Genomic DNA, 19876 nt, shown 5'->3' with positions numbered 1-19876 from the left:
TTGGAGCATTTAATCCATTCACATTTAAGGTAATTATCAATATGTATGTTCCTATTACCATTTTTAAAATTGTTTTGGGCTTGTTTTTGTAGGTCCTTTTCTTCTCTTGTGTTTCCCACTTAGAGAAGTTCCTTTAGCATTTGTTGTAGAGCTGGTTTGGTGGTGCTGAATTCTCTTAGCTTTTGCTTGTCTTTAAAGCTTTTGATTTCTCCATCGAATCTGAATGAGATCCTTGCTGGGTAATCTTGCTTGTAGGTTCTTCCCTTTCATCACTTTAAGTATATCATGCCGCTCTCTTCTGGCTTCTAGAGTTTCTGCTGATAAATCAGCTGTTAACCTTATGGGAGTTCCCTTGTATGTTATTTGTCATTTTTCCCTTGCTGCTTTCAATAATTCTTGTCTTTAATTTTGCCAATTTGATTACTATGAGTCTCGGTGTGTTTCTCCTTGGGTATTTCCTGTATAGGACTCTACACTTCCTGGCCCTGGGTGGCTATTTCCTTTCCCATGTTAGGGAAGTTTTTGACTATAATCTCTTCAAATATTTTCTCGGGTCCTGTCTCTCTCTCTTCTCCTTCTGGGACCCCTATAATGTGAATATTGTTGTTTTTAATGTTGTCCCAGAGGTCTCTTAGGCTGTCTTCATTTCTTTTCATGCTTTTTCCTTTATTCTGGTCCACAGCAGTGAATTCCACCATTCTGTCTTCCAGGTTACTTGACTGTTCTTCTGCTAGTTCTTATTCTGCTAGTGATTCCTTCTATTGTAGTTTTCATTTCAGTTATTGTGTTGTTCATCTCTGTTTGTTTGCTCTTTAATTCTTCTAGATCTTTGTTAAACATTTCTTGCATCTTCTCGATCTTTGCCTCCATTCTTTCTCTGAGGTCCTGGATCATCTTCACTATCATTATTCTGAATTCTTTTTCTGGAATGTTGCCTATCTCCACTTCATTTAGTTGTTTTTCTGGGGTTTTATCTTGTTCCTCATCTGGTACATAGCTCTGTGCCTTTTCATCTTGTCTATCTTTCTGTGAATGTGGTTTTTGTTCCACAGGCTACAGGACTGTAGTTCTTCTTGCTTCTGCTGTCTTGTCTCTCAAGGCTTTGAATTTTTTTTTTTTTTTTTTTTTTTGGGTACGCGGGCCTCTCACTGTTGTGGCCTCTCCTGTTGCGGAGCACAGGCTCCGGACGCGCAGGCTCAGCGGCCATGGCTCACGGGCCCAGCCGCTCCGCGGCATGTGGGATCTTCCCGGACCGGGGCACAAACCCGCGTCCCCTGCATCGGCAGGCAGACTCTCAACCACTGCGCCACCAGGGAAGCCCCAAAGCTTTGAGTTTTAAGCAACTTGCCTAATGCCACACAGCTAGAAAATGATTTATACTCAAAGTTCTGTCTATAGCCACTAATTCTATACTACTTTCCGAAGAGAATGGCTCTATCTGTAGATGACTGAACCCAGTGAAACTTCGATTCATAGCTAACTATACTAAAAAAACAGGCCAACACAAACCGCTAAGTCAATCAAAACTACATAGCAATCACGTACACAAAAAATATTAAAGAAAAGCAAGCATATACGCTGTGTATATTTATATATGTGTGTGTGTCTATGTATCCTTAAGATTATTTACCACTTTAGATGTCATAGACATCTTTTCTCTGCATTAGGACCCATCATCATTGACTATATAGTTTTAACAACTGAAAGGCGATTTTGCTTTTAATGATCCCACTAGAAGCTTTCAATTACAGATCTGTGTCTTATCTATCGATATATCCCATCCCCAGCATCCAGCACAATGCCTGCCACATACTAGATGGTCAGTACATAGCAGAGGAATACAGTAGTCCCCCATTATCTGCGAGGGATATGTTCCACGACCCCCAGGGGATGCCTAAAACTGAAGATAGTACCAAACCCTATACATATTATACATACATACCTATGATAATTTAGTTTAGAAATCAGGCACAGTAAGAGATTACCAACAATAACTAATAATGAAATAGAACAACTGTAACAATATACTGTAATAAAAGTTATGTGAATGTGGTCTCTCTCTCTCAAAATATCTTACTGTACTGTATTCACCCCTCTTGTGATGATAAGAGACGATACAATGCCTACATAAAATGTGATGAGATGAAATGAATGAGGTAGGCATTGTGACATAGCATTAAACTACTGCTGACCTTCTGATACCTCAGAAGGAGGATCACCTGCTTTGGGTGATCCTGGATCATCAAGCCATGATGATGTGGATGGTTGGATGTTAGGAGCAGAGGACTGAGATAGGTGGGGATCACGGGTGTTAGAAAGTGGGACAGCTCAAGATTTCATTATGCTACTCAGAACAAAGTACAGTTTAAAACTTATGAATTATTTCTAGAATTTTCCATTTAATCTTTCTGGACTGCAACTGGTCCAAATTTGGTAATTTCAGTTACCATGGCAGGTAACTGAAACAATGGAAAGGGAAACCACTAATAAGGGGGGACTACTGTACAATCCTTAAATTTTAAAACTCTGTTCTAAGGTGAATGTTCCACTTATATGAATGTATGACAATGCATACATACCTGGAACGTCACAGATAGCGGAGAAGCATTTATTTTAAGCAGAACAAGGTAAACTTTCAACATAAAATTTCCCCCACTCTTTCTTAAATGCAAATAATTAAACACAAAACATGTTAATACAATCTTCTGGCTAACTTTTAATTATGGAAAAGTTGGAAAATTTAGTATTATCTTCAAAGCAACTACACCCTGGCAACAGATACATTAATTATGTGTGAACATTAGACTTAGTCAAAACAAAGCATGCCATAAGAACTAAATTACAATTGTCAAGATTGTAGGCCTAAATTTAGCAACTTAAGCACATTTAATCATAAACTCCAAACTAACTTAAATTTTATTTCCTTGATTTTAACAATTACTAGAAAGGTAAAAAATATATACAAAATACAGTGAAACAACAAAAAGAGGAAAAGATGAGCAAAGCATGAAGAATGTTTCTTCTAGAGGTTGATGACACCCCACCCAGTGATATTTCCTTCAACAAAGATGTTAGTTAGTAACCCTTATCAAGAACAGGAGTCATCTGGCCCAGTCTATCCTGCCTTATCCTATTATCCATATGTTAATAGTCTTTTTTTTTCTATTTGACTTCTATCACACTCCAATGCAAATCCTTTTAGGAAGTTGGTAAAGACACAGAATGCAAATTTAAGTATTCTGTCTTCTATTCTTAGTTGACTTTTGGCCACAAAAGTAGTGACTCTAGAAGTCCCTAGTATTCTACCCAATGCCTGGTATATAGCAGACACCCCCCAAATTTTACACATCTACTGATAGGAAAGCAGTGAGCCTGCTGGGAACATTCCAAGGTTGCCAACCTTCTTAAGTTTCAGTCTCTTTAACTGCAAAAATGAGCAAAATAGTATTGATTTCGTAACATGACTATGAGCATTAAAAGTGCCTAGTGCACAGTGACCACCTCATCTATTATATATTGTATTTTGAACCTCAGTTTCCTCATAGGTTAACAGGGATCAATAAAATCTAACCCAAACAGTCGTGAGAATTCAATGAGTACACATATGTAAATCAACTGGCATAAATACTTGCCATAAAGTAGGTCTTCAATAAACCATAATTCCTTTCTTTGCTACCTTGCCTCTAAATACCTATTTTAAGATCCAGAAGAAATTTAAAATCAAAAGTATTAGAAGGTTACTAGTTGGTTGAAAGAATAAAAATCACAGCATTCTAATAAACTTCTATGATGTCTTCTGGCACCAATACAAATTGCTACTAAAGCCTAACAATTAGCATTCAGTAGTACATAAACTATGTTCTAGGAGAAACACTAGAAGAAATTCAAAAAAGTCTTTTAAATTAGAGTTCATTCACATTTTTACCTTTTCTTCTAGTTGGTCCTTCAAACACTGGTATTTTAGCTTCAGTTTTTTGTTCTCATTTTCATTCTGAGTTAATTCCTCTGTCAGCCTGTCATACTGTGATTTCAACTTCTCTAGCTGAGAACGCTGGACTTCAGCCATATTCTTATCTTCTAAGCTTTCTGCCTGAGAGAAAAAGGAGAAAAGAGAAAGTCCACTGGCCACAGCCAAGCTGTACACAAAACAAATTCCACATTATATCAGTGGGCAAACACTTCGAGATTTTGCTACCTCTAAGCGTTCACACATAAACATACATGCAAAGGAAACATTCTTTGCATGTGGTCAATCTCTCCTTAGCATTCACTGAGCAACCAATTAAGTGACAGGTACTCTACTAGATGCTGAAGATAACAGGCATGAACCGTAAAAGAGACAGATACAACAGTCAATTCTGACAACGATGAACAAGAAGTGCTTAATAAAGGTGCAAGCAGAGGTATGTGCAACCCAAAGAAGGGACACTAACTGCTGAGAGGGGAAGGGTTATTAGAGAAATGTCCCCATAAGGATATACTATGGGACATTACTGCCTGATTAGTCTCTTCATCTATAAAAGGAGCTTAACAATATCCCTATTCAAGCTACACTCTCGTTTTTGTGAAAGGCTTGCGTATTTTTTGTACAATGTAATTATTAATACCACTCTTGTGGGGCTAAAAAGATTATGGATCAGAGTAGCCAAAAAACTATAAATAACTTAATATGAAAGAGTTTACCAGTGATTATTTTCAGTACCAATAGTGCAATAAAGTACCTCGTTTTCGTTTATTATTTGGAATATAACCAGAATCAGCTTTAAAAAAAAACAACAGGAATAATCTGTGGATGAGATTCAATAAGGATTTGCCAGGCATGTGAAGTTAAAGACTTAAAATAACAACAATGTAAATACTGACTATATGTCAGGCACTGCTCTAAGACCTTTTCGTATAGTTGTCCCTCATTCCATCCTCACCACAACCTGACTAGGGAGACACTGTTATTGTCTCCTGTTTTGAAATTGAAGCAGAACAACACTAATCATTTGCCCAAGGGTATGTAGTGAGTAAACCAGAGCCAGGATTTGAATGCAGGAATTCTCTCTACTGTCCATGTTTTCAGCTGCTCTGCCTCACTGCCTTTAAAAGGTACGTATATCATACGTTTTAAAAACCAGCTGGGTGCAACTTGCAATGTTAACTAGTTACACCTACCAGTTACTGACAGCCTGTAAGCACCCACATAGAATCTGTTTAAATTACATGTTTCAATGCCTAAAATATATTTGTTTCTTTCCTTTGTATAAGTTTATTATATGTATATAATCAAGTACATAGGAACATCATCGCTGGAAGCAATTTCCCAAAAGGAAGAAGTTTTGTGAGTTTCAGACAAGAATCTATACCTTATTCACCCCACAAATTTCAACTAAGACTTGATGCCACTTTGAGTTAACAAAAGAACTGATGTTTTTAATGAGGAATCCTGTATTCACTACCCAAAAATAAACTTACAAAATAAAGTCTCTCATCAGGAAAATTGTTCGATTATTATTTTAAGTTTCAGTAGAATACTTAGCATTTTTTGTGTCTTATAAAAAGTGTAGGTATAGACAGTTTTCCCCCAAGGCCAGTGGTGTCTGGGCCAGCTCACAGAGACACTCAGGAACCAACTGTGCTCATCTCTTCCCAACTGTGCCTCCAGTGATGTTGTTTGATAGCTTGAAACCAGCCAAATGGGGGGTTTTATACTGCTGAACTTGGCAAATGCTACAAATCAGGGTTCCCCTCTTTGCCCCCAGAGAACCTATTTTTAAAACAGTTATAAGCACAGTAATGCCTAAGTTTGACTAAGAACTTACTTCTTGTTGTAGTTTCATTATTACATTTACATTTCATTTTAGGGTTTACAAAGTGATATAACACTCAAAAAAACCCTGTGATAGAGAAAGACATTACTGTTTCCATTCTACTGATGAAGTACAAAAAGGTTAAGTAACTTGACCAAGATCATATGGCCAGCAAATGGCAAAAATACAGAACTCCACTCTTGGTCTTCTGATTCCAATAAGGGCTCCTACAAAATTATTTTTGTTGAAATCATAATAAGGTGATAACCCAATATCCTTCAAATATTAATAGCAGCTAGAGTATTTCATAAAAATAGTTTACATTTAAATTTAAAAACAGGCATGAGGGCATCCCTGGTGGCGCAGTGGTTGAGAGTCCGCCTGCCAATGCAGGGGACGCAGGTTCGTGCCCCGGTCCGGGAGGCTCCCACGTGCCGTGGAGCGTCTGGGCCCATGAGCCATGGCCGCTGAGCCTGCGCGTCCGGAGCCTGTGCTCCGCAACGGGAGAGGCCACAGCAGTGAGAGGCCCGGGTACCGCAAAAAAAAAAAAAAAAAAAACAGGCATGAGAAGGGTAGATCTAGATGGGGAAAAATATAACTTCTGCAGAGAAAAAAATATGGGTAATGTATCACACTTATTAGACTCAGAAAAAGTAACAGATTAAGGTGAAGCTGAAAGACAAAGAAATGTAACATTTACAGAGCTATTTATCTAAAGCCCTCTTATACATAACTCAGTATATTAAATCTTCAATGACAACCATTGCTATCAACTCCTGTTAATTAATATAAATGAGTCAAAAGTACGGAATTATATTCATAAAATAGCATGAGGTGGGGCTGTTCCTATGGGTAACTTATTCGGTTTAAGAGAAGAGTACTGGGCTCTCACGATCTCTGGTTCTCCTGTTAAGCTCGTATGCTTCTCTTGTACCACATTATAGAGTAACTATAATATCCCTCCGCATCTCAGTCTTCCGAATTAAAAAAAAATCTAAAGTTTTTGGAGAATCTACAGAATAGTTCTAAACGGTGTCTTCTTTATATACAGGTAATTTCTTAAAGCTTTATTGTCACCTCACTATACACAAATACAAAGCACTTCCTTTGGATGAGGAAAGCAATTTTACCACATTACAGAGAAAGAGCCAAACCAGACAGATCACAAAGCAAGTCAGCAGCAAATCCTTTGATTTCTAGCTTTTCAAACATTTTAACCCAACATCCACGGAACATGTTCTGTATGTCTCAAACATCATGCTAGACGCCACAAGAGGATACAAAAATGGCTAAGACCTGCTACCTGCCCCTCTGGAGATGTAGGAACACACAATAAACACACCATAATATAAGGCAGCCTGAATGTGCTGTACTAGCAGTTCCAAAAAAGAGCTATGGAAACACAGAGAATAGAAAGATTTATCCCAACCTCAGTTGAGATATATGCCATCTTCAGTGAATCCATAAAAGAAGTGAAAAATTAATTGGGCCTTGAAAGATTAGGCAGCCTTTTCCTCCTACAGATTGAGGGAAAAGACAATCCAGTTCTCATGGTGTTTTCATACTAATAAACGGAGATTAAAAAATTAAAAATATGGAATCTATATCATATGATGATGAGTGCTATGGAGAAAAACTAAAGCAGGAAGGAGGGATAGATTTATCACACTCCTGACAATCATGTTATGAAATGATTCCCCTGCATGGTGATAAATGCTAATACCATTAGATCTTACAATATTTCCCCAAATGTAAGATCTCAATTATGCATTTACCCAGGCAACTTTGATTTGGAAAAGAAGGGGTAAATCTCAAAAGCCTTGGGTTTACAAAACCCATAAGCTGATCCACTTTAGTTACCATACCAATGACCATGGTTATAGCTTCTATGGCCTTGACAAGTCTTTGCCTTTTATATTTTAGGAGATCATAAATGTTGAATGAGGGCTCGTTTCAGGTCCACGACTTACTGCTGCCTCTGCCTCTCCTGAACTCCCAAAATAGCTAAACGTTCTTTTTAAAGGGCTTCAGTGCTCTGAACTAGGTGCTTCCAGGTGGCTGCTATAACTCATTTCAACCTGGCTGAACAGGCATGAATAAGCCTCTTTATTGTTAGTTCTATCTTCCCTTCAGTGCTTGGGAATACAGAATGATCTCTAAAAGTTTACGCTTTATTAACTTCATGAGCCACCAGAAAATTTCCTCCAGTATCATCAGGATAATTCAGTGCGGGTACCTTCAGTGTCCTAATATGATTCTCGGCCTCACTCTTTTCTTTCTTGAAGTGCTTCATCAGCTCCTGGATATTCTGTTCATGTTTCGTTTTCATACTCTGCAACGAGAATGTGAGATCTTCCAGCTCCCTCTGGTGAACATCTCTTTCCAGCTTTAACTGTGTAACGATCGTAGCCGTTTCTTCGTCTTTGGATTTTGCCTGTGTCTTGAGGTCAGAGAGGTTCTTAAGTACCTCTTTCCTGGCTCTCTGTTCCTCCGCCAATTTATTGGCGAGATCTGCCCGGATGGCACTCAAGTCCTTGATGGCCTCTTGCATCTCAAGAAGCTGAGCTTGGTCCTTGGCCTGGCTCTCCTTCAGTGCTGCAATTTCTTCCTCCAGGTGCGCTTTCTCAGCTTTCATCTGGCTTTGAATCTTACTCTGCGTTTTCAATTCACTTTCTAGCCTATGGATGGTATCCAGGGAATCCCTGACTTCTAGTTCAAGGTCAGCTTGATGAGACTTAACATCACTTAGTTTCTGCTCCTTACAGTGAAGCTCCTCCTCTTGAAGGGCGCGCCTGGTTAGCACATCATTCAATTCCTTTCGAAGATTCTCTATTTGTTGTAACGCTGCATAAAGCTGGCTTTTCAATTCATCCTTTTCTTTTAGAATCTATTGGGTTAGGAACAGAAAGCAAAAATTACTGTAAAATTCACCATATACACTGCCAGAAAACAAAAATAAGGTTTAAGCCACAAGGAGAAGAAAAATTCATAAAATAATATTTTGTACTTCTTTCTGGTTTTTTAATGAAAAATACTTTTTAGGCTAGAAAAAGGAAGAAAAGTACAATTGCTCTGAAGTAGTACCACACTGAGATATATGTTTCAGATTTTCATCACCAAAACATATCAATCCATGATCATAAATAATTATTTAAATGTAAGATAAAATTGATCAAAAGAATGGGGGAAAAAAAGGCTCCAATTATAATTTACCAGAGGTTGAAATAATACAGTGTTACTTAAAGTAACATGATTTGCATTTCAATGGCACACTTTTAAAAAGGAGAAACCTCAAAACAGATACAAAAAAGATTCGGAAGATAATACAGGGAAGCAAACAAATATAATCTACGGAAGGTTTTGGTACAATCAGTCATTATTAATCAAATAATGTCCACAGTGACAAGAAACACACCAGTATGTTAACAGGGAGTCTTCAAGTCCCATGTAGAAATGAGTTTAAGATTAGGAGAGGCTGGGAAAGGACTCACAAGAAAAGTCAAAGGACCAGAAGGCCATCGCCCTCTGCCAGCTGTTTTAGGGGGTTAGGGCTGACACTGAGGGACGGCAGCCAAGAACTAATCTGCTAATCCTCACCATCCATCAATGCAAACGAAAAAGCCAGCAGCTGAGGAGGCTGAAGCTGCCCCCCCACCCCCGCCCCAACACTGGCACCAAGACCATTTCTGTACCTGGTTACTGATGCCTACCATGGCTTGAACCCGGAAAAAAAAAAAAAATTAAGATTCATTTTAGAATTAGAAATAATGAGTTAAGATGCAAACAGTTTCAAGGCATTTTTATACTTGACATTTTACACTGCAGTGTGAAACAATTCATGATAAAATGTAATGAGTCAATCACTCCAAAAAAAAAAAAAATAGTTTCCTCAAATCCCTCTCATTTTAACAGGGAGAATCAGCATGAAGCTAACATGAGAAATAACAAAAGGAGGGGATTAAGCAGTTGAGCTCTGACCAGGAGAACTGAATTTGATTCTCAGTCCAGTCATAAGCAGTTCTATGGCCTTAAAGAAATTATTTATCTTTATAAAGATAGTAATAAAAGCTACATCAAAGGGTTGTGATGAAGACTAGTGGGAAGGGAGAAACAAAAAGTGGGGGTGGGATTTAAGTTCAAGGAGAAACCAGGATCTCAGGGAGGTACTTATGCAAGATAGTGATCAAAGCTGTGAAGAGAGGGGATAACTGATAACGCAATGTCCCTCTATTGAAAAGAGTCTGGAACACAGATGACAGAGTTTACTCTAGAAGAAAGATTTCAACGCAGGAAAAATGGCTAGAAATATAGATAAGCCTAAGGGTGGATGTATTATTTTTCTATTGCAGTGTAACAAATTCCAACAAATTTCATGGCTTAAAACAACACCCATTTATTATCTCACTGTTTTCCAGAGGTCGTAAATCCTGACAAGGTATTCTGCCTCCGGTCTCCTAATGCTAAAAGCAAGGTGTCAGCTAACCTGGGCTTTTAGCTGGAGGCTTTGGGGGGAGAATCCACTTGCAAGTTCATTCATGGTGTTGGAAAAATTTAGTTCTGTGGACCTAGGACATGTTTCCTTGCTAGCTTTGGGCCAGGGGTTTTTCTGAGCTTCTGAAGGCCACCCACACTCCTTGGCTCATGGACTCCTCTGTCTCTGCAGCCAGTAACACCACACTGAACCCTTATCATGTTTTGAATCCCTCTGACTTCCCTTTCTCCCAACAGCCAGAATAATTTATCTGCTTTGAAGGACTCCTGTGATTAGATGAGGTCCATCCAGATAATCTCCTTATCTTAAAATCAACTTGCCAAGTAACATATCATAATCATGGGAGTGATTTTTCATCTTATTCACAGGTTCCAGGAGTTAGGCTGACACATCTTTGGGAGGTCACTCTATATACCACACAAAAGAAGACAAAAACTGACAGAATCCAGTCTTGGCTGTAAGGGTAATGTGGGAGGGACCTTAGAATGAGGGGAGGGTGCATAAATATAGTGACTAATGTTTGGAACAGATAACATAGGCCCCTGGCCCTGAGTTAAAAGACTTCCATGTAGCCCTGAAGATAAAAATCGTATTTCCAAGATGGTCCTAACGCATAAAATGTCTTTGATTTCAAAATACCGTAAGGTGGTTTAAACAGCAAGGATATTTATTTTTCTCACATGATGGGAAGACCAGAGATGGGGTGTCTCAAGAAGGGTCCTTCAAAGCTCAGGCTCTGATACTCCACAACTCTCCATGTTTCGCCCTCAGCTTCAGTGTTCCAAATATTACATCAATTCATGACCAACGTGACAGCCTTTGGGTGGACAGTATCCGACTATGTTGGTCAAGTTTAGAATTTCTTTGGCAATATAGATACTAAAAGCTAAGTAAGTTCTGTCTATTTTCTTTTGGTTAATGCTTGGCTAGTAGCCATAGCCCAACATTTTGTCTAGACATTGACTTCGAGTCTGAAAATGTCAGGGTCTTAACCGCCACCTCAGTATCCTGGACATTCCCAGGGGCCCTCAGTTGACTAGACTTTATCTTGAGGGAATTCAAAACAATGGACTTGGGTCTCCTTTGTCTGGCCAGAAGCACTTAAATAGGAGAACTTGAAAGGGGCCTGAAAAATCAGGCTTGTTTTTTTTACCTCATTTAAATTTCTGCTAAGTTTCCTACCTCTCTCTCTTGCTTGGACTAACTTCAGCATGGAGAAACAATTTGGCTTTTCCAACTCCAAATTAGCAGATTCAGTAAATGCGGATTATACATTGCAGATTTTCAGTCTCCCAGTGCCCCCAAATCTTGCTCTCTGCTTTTAGACAGATCAGTTTCAACCTATACTTGTCTTTGCCTTCCAGGACTTTTCTGAAGGCTGCAATAAGTACACAACAGACACCAACATCCTAAAGTTTTTCTACTGGTCACTTAATACCATCCCCTGAAGCACAGCATCAAGGTCCCAAGGTATGACTTCTGATGGTTCAATCAACAGCATGGCAAGGTTTTCCAATTATTCCTTTAGAAAAGTACAATCCTCCCTGTCCTGACCCCACTTCTCCACTTAATCAATCCTACATTTTAGGTTCTTTAACTTATAGCTCCTTACTCCTAGAACTGATGTTTCACATAAGCTTGAATTTCTTCTGCTGAGAGCAAGGGAAAACTCCAGTTCAAGCTGGCTTAAACTACAAGGTAATTTATTATCATTCCAGGCAGAACTGCTCCACAGTATGTCAAAGCTCTAGATCCGCCTCTCTGCACTGCTCTCAGTAGTACCCTCCCTTGGAGGGAGGCTTCATTCTCAGGACCATAGCAAGATAGCTTCAGCCATTTCTGGCATCACAGCCAAATATAACAATGTTCAGAGAAGAGGAACATCTCCCTCCTAGTGTTATCTTTTTTAGGAATGAGTAAATGTTTACCAGAAGCTCTCCAACAGACTTCATAGTTCATTCTTCAGAAGAAGAATAGTTCTTGATCAGACGAGGGCTATATGCATAGTAGCTGGCCTACATTAATTTTTTAATGGAATGGAATGAATTGCGGTACAGTCAGGGAGGTAACCAAGACCACTATAGGAGCCAATTGATATCCTACATAAGTTTTGCTAGTACCACTCAAGAGCAGGAACAGAAAAACTAGAGAGTTGGGTTGATTCCAGATTGAACATCAGTAAAATGTGTGAGGTGGAAGCAAGTAATTGAAGATGCTGGTGAACATGTCGTCAGAGTAGCTTTTCACGAAGTCCAGTCTGACAGGAAAAAAACGATTCCAGGAAACAGCTGGTCAACCAAAGGAATGTGGAGAGATCCAAAGCAGATGGTAACAGTTAAAAGAGGAAAAGGGAATAAAAGAAATGTGGACAGAGGCTGAAATGTTAGAACAAAAGATCTGAACACAGAGAAATTACAGATGATGACAAATCTTAGCCATTGAAATTAGCTGCTGAGTGATTTGAAGGTCACTATAAAAGAGGAAATTAGTGAAGTATAAGGATACAGAGTTCAACGGGTTGCTGACTTGAACTTGGAAATCACCGAAGATACTGGCAAGAATTACATGTAATGAGACAGGCTGAGGGGAAGCCAGGTGTGAAAATCCTTGGGAAATGTGGAGGCGAAATGGAGAAATGAGTAGCAGTCAGGAACAATGGGAAGGGAATGTTCTAACCAAACACTGCTTCCATAGAAGAAGAGCTGTAAGGGAAGATTATAAGACGAGGATTGAAAATGGCTGGTGTGAAGCCAAAAGAATGATACGGCCTAAAACCATGGAGATTATAGGAACAGGAACCAATTCCTCAAAGGCCTGACTGCCCAGTATATATAGTTTTTGAATTAACTAAAAGGTAGACAAGAAAAATTTTTAAAGAAAAAAAGGTTATTTTTCTGCATGTGAGGGAACATGCAGAAAGACTACTGGATTATACTAACATATCAGTGCTCTAGCCTTTCTTATATTGCGTATAACAATTACACATTAAAAAAGTATGCACTTTAGCACTGATCCTTCTTACTTTTCAACCATTAAGAAATTCAAATATTAAGAGACAGTATATATTACATATAGCTCTTTTATTTCCCTCAGCATGAAGGCAATACACAGAAGGAAAAGACGGCAATTTAAGATTCTTGAAGTCAAATACTATCAAGCAAAAAGCTCAATACATGGGCAAGCCAATTATTCTGCCAATTCAACAAGAAAAACAAGACAAAACCAAACCAAACCTAGGGATCATTCCCATTACCCATGTTATAAAAAAGAACATGAATTTGGAAACATTCAGAAGTGTATACATTATGATCAAAATCCAAGTTCAGATTTTTTCCTTTATCATTTTCAAAGCACATATAAAAACCAATGACTTCAAAAAGCACTTTAAAAGAAAAAGGCAATGAGGGGAAGATGGCAGAGATCACCTTCCTCCCCACATATACACCAGAAATAGATCTATACGTGGAACAGCTCCTACAGAACACCTACTGAACGCTGGCACAAGACCTCAGACCTCCCAAAAGGCAAGAAGCTCCCCCATGTACCTGGGTAGGGCAAAAGAAAAAAGAAAAAACAGAGACAAAAGGATAGGGACGGGACCCACACCAGTGGGAGGGAGCTGTGAAGGAGGAAATTAACTACAAAGAAAACATATTAAAACCTTTCCACACACTAGGAAGCCCCATCGTGGGCGGAGACTGCTGGAGGCGGAGGGGGAAAGCTTCTGACCACAGCAACAGGGGTGAGGAGGGTAAAGCGGGGAGATTCCCGCACAGAGGATCGGTGCTGACCCGCACTCCCTAGCCCAAGAGGCTAGTCGGCTCACCCGCCGGGGTGGCGAGGCTGGGAGCTGAACTCGGGCTTCGGTCAGAGCGCAGGGAGAGGACTGGGGTTGGCGGCGTGAACACAGCCTGCAGGGGGTTAGTGCACCACGGCTAGCCAGGAGGGAGTCCGGGGAAAAGTCTGGACCTGCCTAAAAAGCAAGAGACTTTTTCTTCCCTCTTTGTTTCCTGGTGCATGAGGAGAGGGGATTAAGAGCGCTGCTAAAAGGAGCTCCAGAGACGGGTGCGAGCCACGGCTAAAAGTGCGGACCCCAGAGAGGGGCGTGAGACGCTAAGGCTGCTGCTGCCGCCACCAAGAAGCCTGTTTGCGAGCACAGGTCGCTATCCACACCCCGCTTCCAGGGAGCCTGTGCAGCCCGCCACTGCCAAGGTCCCGGAAGCCAGGAACAACTTCCCCGGGAGAACGCACGGCGCGCATCAGGCTGGTGCAACGTCTCGACGGCTTCTGCCACCATAGGACCGCCCCGCACTCCATGCCCCTCCCTCCCCCCCGGCCTGAGTGAGCCAGAGCCCCCGAATCAGCGGCTCCTTTAACCCCATCCTGTCTGAGCGAAGAACAGACGCCCTCCAACGACCTACATGCAGAGGCGGCGCCAAATCCAAAGCTGAGACCCTGGGAGCTGTGAGAACAAAGAAGAGAAAGGGAAATGTCTCCCAGCAGCCTCAGGAGCAGCAGATTAAAGCTCCACAATCAACTTGATGTACCTGCATCTGTGGAACATCTGAATAGACAACGAATCATCCCAAATTGAGGAGGTGGACTTTGAGAGCAAGATTTATGATTTTTTCCCCTTTTCCTCTTTTTGTGTGTATGTGTATGCTTCTGTGTGAGATTTTGTCTGTATAGCTTTGCTTCCACCATTTGTCCTAGGGTTCTATCCGTCCGTTTTTTTTTTTAATAATTATTTTTTATTTTTATAACTTTATTATATTTTATCTTACTTTTATTTTACTTTATCTTCTTTCTTTCTTTCCTTCCTTACTTCCACACTCCTTCCCTCCATCCTTCCTTCCTTTCTTTCTTTCTTTCTTTCTTCCTTTCTTTCTACTTCTACTAATTCTTTCTTTCTACATTTTCTCCCTTTTATTCTGAGCCGTGTGGATGAAAGGCTCTTGGTGCTGCAGCCAGGAGTCAATACTGTGCCTCTAAGGTGTGAGAGACAACTTCAGGACACTGGTCCACAAGAGACCTCCCAGCTCCACATAATATCAAATGGCGAAAATCTCCCAGAGATCTCCATCTCAACACCAGCACCAAGCTTCACTCAACGACCAGCAAGATACAGTGCTGGACACCCTATGCCAAACAACTAGCAAGACAGGAGCACAACCCCACCCATTAGCAGAGAGGCTGCCTAAAATCATAATAAGTCCACAGACACCCCAAAACACACCACCAGACGTGGACCTGCCCCCCAGAAAGACAAAATCCAGCCTCATCCACCAGAACACAGGCAGTAGTCCCCTCCACCAGGAAGCCTACACAAGCCCCTGAACCAACCTTAGACACTGGGGACAGACACCAAAAACAATGGGAACTACGAACCTGCAGCCTGCAAAAAGGACACCCCAAACACAGTAAGATAAGCAAAATGAGAAGACAGAAAAACACACAGTACATGAAGGAGCAAGATAAAAATCCACCAGACCTAATAATGATGAGGAAGTAGGCAGTCAACCTGAAAAAGACTTCAGAATGATAGTAAAGATGATCCAAAATCTTGGAAATAGAATAGAAAAAATGCAAGAAACATTTAACAAGGACCTAGAAGAACTAAAGAGGAAACAAACAATGATGAACAACACATTAAATGAAATTAAAAATACTCTAGAAGGGATCAACAGCAGAATAACTGAGGCAGAAGAACGGATAAGTGACCTGGAAGATAAAATAGTGGAAATAACTACTGCAGAGCAGAATAAAGAAAAAAGAATGAAAAGAACTGAGGACAGTCTCAGAGACCTCTCGGACAACACTAAACGCACCAACATTCGAATTATAGGGGTTCCAGAAGAAGAGGAGAAAAAGAAAGGGACTGAGAAAATATTAGAAGAGATTATAGTTGAAAACTTCCCTAATATGGGAAAGGAAATAGTTAATCAAGTCCAGGAAGCACAGAGAGTCCCATATAGGATAAATCTAAGGAGAAATACACCAAGACACATATTAATCAAACTGTCAAAAATTAACTACAAAGAAAACATATTAAAAGCAGCATGGGAAAAATAACACAAAAGGGAATCCCAATAAGGTTAACAGCTGATCTTTCAGCAGAAACTCTGCAAGCCAGAAGGAACTGGCAGGACATATTTAAAGTGATGAAGGAGAAAAACGTGCAACCAAGATACTCTACCCAGCAAGGATCTCATTCAGATTTGATGGAGAAATCAAAACCTTTACAGACAGGCAAAAGCTGAGAGAGTTCACCACCACCAAACCAGCTTTACAAAAAATGCTAAAGGAACTTCTCTAGGCAAGAAACACAAGAGAAGGGAAAGACCTACCATAACGAATCCAAAACAACTAAGAAAATGGGAATAGGAACATACATATCAATAATTACCTTAAATGTAAATGGACTAAATGCTCCCACCAAAAGACAAAGATTGGCTGAATGGATACAAAAACAAGACCCATATATATGCTGTCTACAAAAGACCCACTTCAGACCTAGAGACACATACAGACTGAAAGTAAGGGGATGGAAAAAGATATTCCATGCAAATGGAAACCAAAAGAAAGTTGGAGTAGCAATACTCATATCAGACAAAATAGACTTTAAAATAAAGACTAATATAAGAGACAAAGAAGGACACTACATAATGATCAAGGGATCAATCCAAGAAGAAGATATAACAATTGTAAATATTTATGCACCCAACACAGGAGCACCTCAATACATAAGGCAAATACTAACAGCCATAAAAGGGGAAATCGACAGTAACACATTCATAGTAGGGGACTTTAAAACCCCACTTTCACCAATGGACAGATCATCCAAAATGAAAATAAATAAGGAAACACAAGCTTTAAATGATACATTAAACAAGATGGACTTAATTGATATTTACAGGACATTCCATCCAAAAACAACAGAATACACATTTTTCTGTAATGCTCATAGAACATTCTCCAGGATAGATCATAGCCTGGGTCACAAATCAAGCCTTGGTAAATTTAAGAAAATTCAAATTGTATCAAGTATCTTTTCCAACCACAACACTATAAGACTAGGTATCAATTACAGGAAAAGATCTGTAACAAATACAAACACATGGAGGCTAAACAATACACTACTTAATAACGAAGAGATCACTGAAGAAATCAAAGAGGAAATCAAAAAATACCTAGAAACAATTGACAATGGAGACCCAATGATGACCCAAACCCTATGGGATGCAGCAAAAGCAGTTCTAAGAGGGAAGATTATAGCAATACAATCCTACCTTAAGAAACAGGAAACATCTCGAATAAACAACCTAAACTTGCACCTAAGGCAGAGAAAGAAGAACCAAAAAACCCCGAAGTTAGCAGAAGGAAAGAAATCATAAAGATCAGATCAGAAATAAATGAAAAAGAAATGAAGGAAAGGATAGTAAAGATCAATAAAACTAAAAGCTGGTTCTTTGAGAAGATAAACAAAATTGATAAACCATTAGCCAGACTCATCAAGAAATAAAGGGAGAAGACTCAAATCAATAGAATTAGAAATGAAAAAGGAGAAGTAACAACTGACACTGCAGAAATACAAAGGATCATAAGAGATTACTACAAGCAACTCTATGCCAATAAAATGGACAACCTGGAAGAAATGGACAAATTCTTAGAAGTGCACAACCTGCCAAGACTGAATCAGGAAGAAATAGAAAGTATGAACAGACCAATCACAAGCACTGAAATTGAAACTGTGATTTAAAATATTCCAACAAACAAAAGCCCAGGACCAGATGGCTTCACAGGCAAATTCTATCAAACATTTAGAGAAGAGCTAACACCTATCCTTCTCAAACTCTTCCAAAATATAGCAGAGGGAGGAACACTCCCAAACTCATTCTACGAGGCCACCATCACCCTGATACCAAAACCAGACAAGGATGTCACAAAGAAGGACAACTAAAGACCAATATCACTGATGAACATAGATGCAAAAATCCTCAACAAAATACTAGCAAACAGAATCCAACAGCACATTAAACGGATCATACACCATGATCAAGTGGGGTTTCTTCCAGGAATGCAAGGATTCTTCAATATATGCAAATCAAACAATGTGAAAAACCATATTACCAAATTGAAGGAGAAAAACCATATGATCATCTCAATAGATGCAGAGAAAGCTTTCGACAAAATTCAACACCCATTTATGATAAAAACCCTGCAGAGAGTAGCCATAGAGGGAACTTTCCTCAACATAATAAAGGCCATATATGACAAACTCACAGCCAACATCGTCCTCAATGGTGAAAAACTGAAAGCATTTCCACTAAGATCAGGAACAAGACAAGGTTGCCCACTCTCACCACTCTTATTCAACACACTTTTGGAAGTGTTAGCCACAGCACTCAGAGAAGAAATGGAAATAAAAGGAATCCAAATCGGAGAAGAAGTAAAGCTGTCACTGTTTACAGATGACATGGTACTATACCTAGAGAATCCTAAAGATGCTACCAGAAAACTACTAATCAATGAATTTGGTAAGGTAGCAGGATACAAAATTAACACACAGAAATCTCTGGCATTCCTATACACTAAGGATGAAAAATCTGAAAGTGAAATAAAGAAAAACTCCCATTTACCACTGCAACAAAGAGAATAAAATATCTAGGAATAAACCTACCTAGGGAGACAAAAGACCTGTATGCAGAAAATTATAAGACACTGATGAAAGAAATTAAAGATGATACAAATAGATGGAGTGATATACCATGTTCTTGGATTGGAAGAATCAACATTGTGAAAATGACTCTACTACCCAAAGCAATCTACACATTCAATGCAATCCCTATCAAACTACCACTGGCATTTTTCACAGAACTAGAACAAAAAATTTCACAATTTGTATGGAAACACAAAAGACCCCGAATAGCCAAAGCAATCTTGAGAAAGAAAAACGGAGCTGGAAGAATCAGGCTCCCTAACTTCAGACTATACTACAAAGCTACAGTAATCAAGTCAGTGTGGTACTGGCAGAAAAACAGAAAGGTAGATCAATGGAACAGGATAGAAAGCCCAGAGATAATCCCATGCACATATGGTCACCTTGTCTTTGATAAAGGAGGCAGGAATGTACAGTGGAGAAAGGACAGCCTCCTCAATAAGTGGTGCTGGGAAAACTGGACAGGTACATGTAAAAGTATGAGATTATATCACTCCCTAACACCATACACAAAAATAAGCTCAAAATGGATTAAAGTCCTAAATGTAAGGCCAGAAACTATCAAACTCTTAGAGGAAAACATAGGCAGGACACTCTATGACATAAATCACAGCTAGATCGTTTTTGACCCACCTCCTAGAGAAATGGAAATAAAAACAAAAATAAACAAATGGGACCTAATGAAACTTCAAAGCTTTTGCACAGCAAAGGAAACCGTAAACAAGACCAAAAGACAACCCTCAGAATGGGAGAAAATATTTGCAAATGAAGCAACTGACAAAGGATTAATCTCCAGAATTTATAAGCAGCTCATGCAGCTCAATAACAAAAAAACAAACAACCCAATCCAAAAATGGGCAGAAGACCTAA

The 19876-nt window shown here is 39.4% G+C and overlaps 1 protein-coding gene across 5 annotated transcripts in view; it reads right to left on the bottom strand.

Moving 5' to 3' along the window:
- The window catches only part of CEP128 (centrosomal protein 128), a 439104-nt gene that overhangs the window by 277576 nt on the left and 141652 nt on the right, over window positions 1-19876 (bottom strand). For all 5 annotated transcript variants that reach the window (XM_033850758.2, XM_073800169.1, XM_033850760.2 and 2 more), the window contains 2 exons: window positions 8032-8682; window positions 3926-4090 (listed from right to left, as the gene is read on the bottom strand). In XM_033850758.2, the coding sequence (XP_033706649.1) occupies window positions 3926-4090; window positions 8032-8682 (816 nt within the window). The remainder of the gene's footprint in view (window positions 1-3925; window positions 4091-8031; window positions 8683-19876) is intronic.

Source organism: Tursiops truncatus, chromosome 2 (assembly GCF_011762595.2).
Source record: "Tursiops truncatus isolate mTurTru1 chromosome 2, mTurTru1.mat.Y, whole genome shotgun sequence".
In the NCBI taxonomy this organism is placed as follows: domain Eukaryota; kingdom Metazoa; phylum Chordata; class Mammalia; order Artiodactyla; family Delphinidae; genus Tursiops; species Tursiops truncatus.
This window is presented reverse-complemented; position numbering and strand designations above follow the sequence as displayed.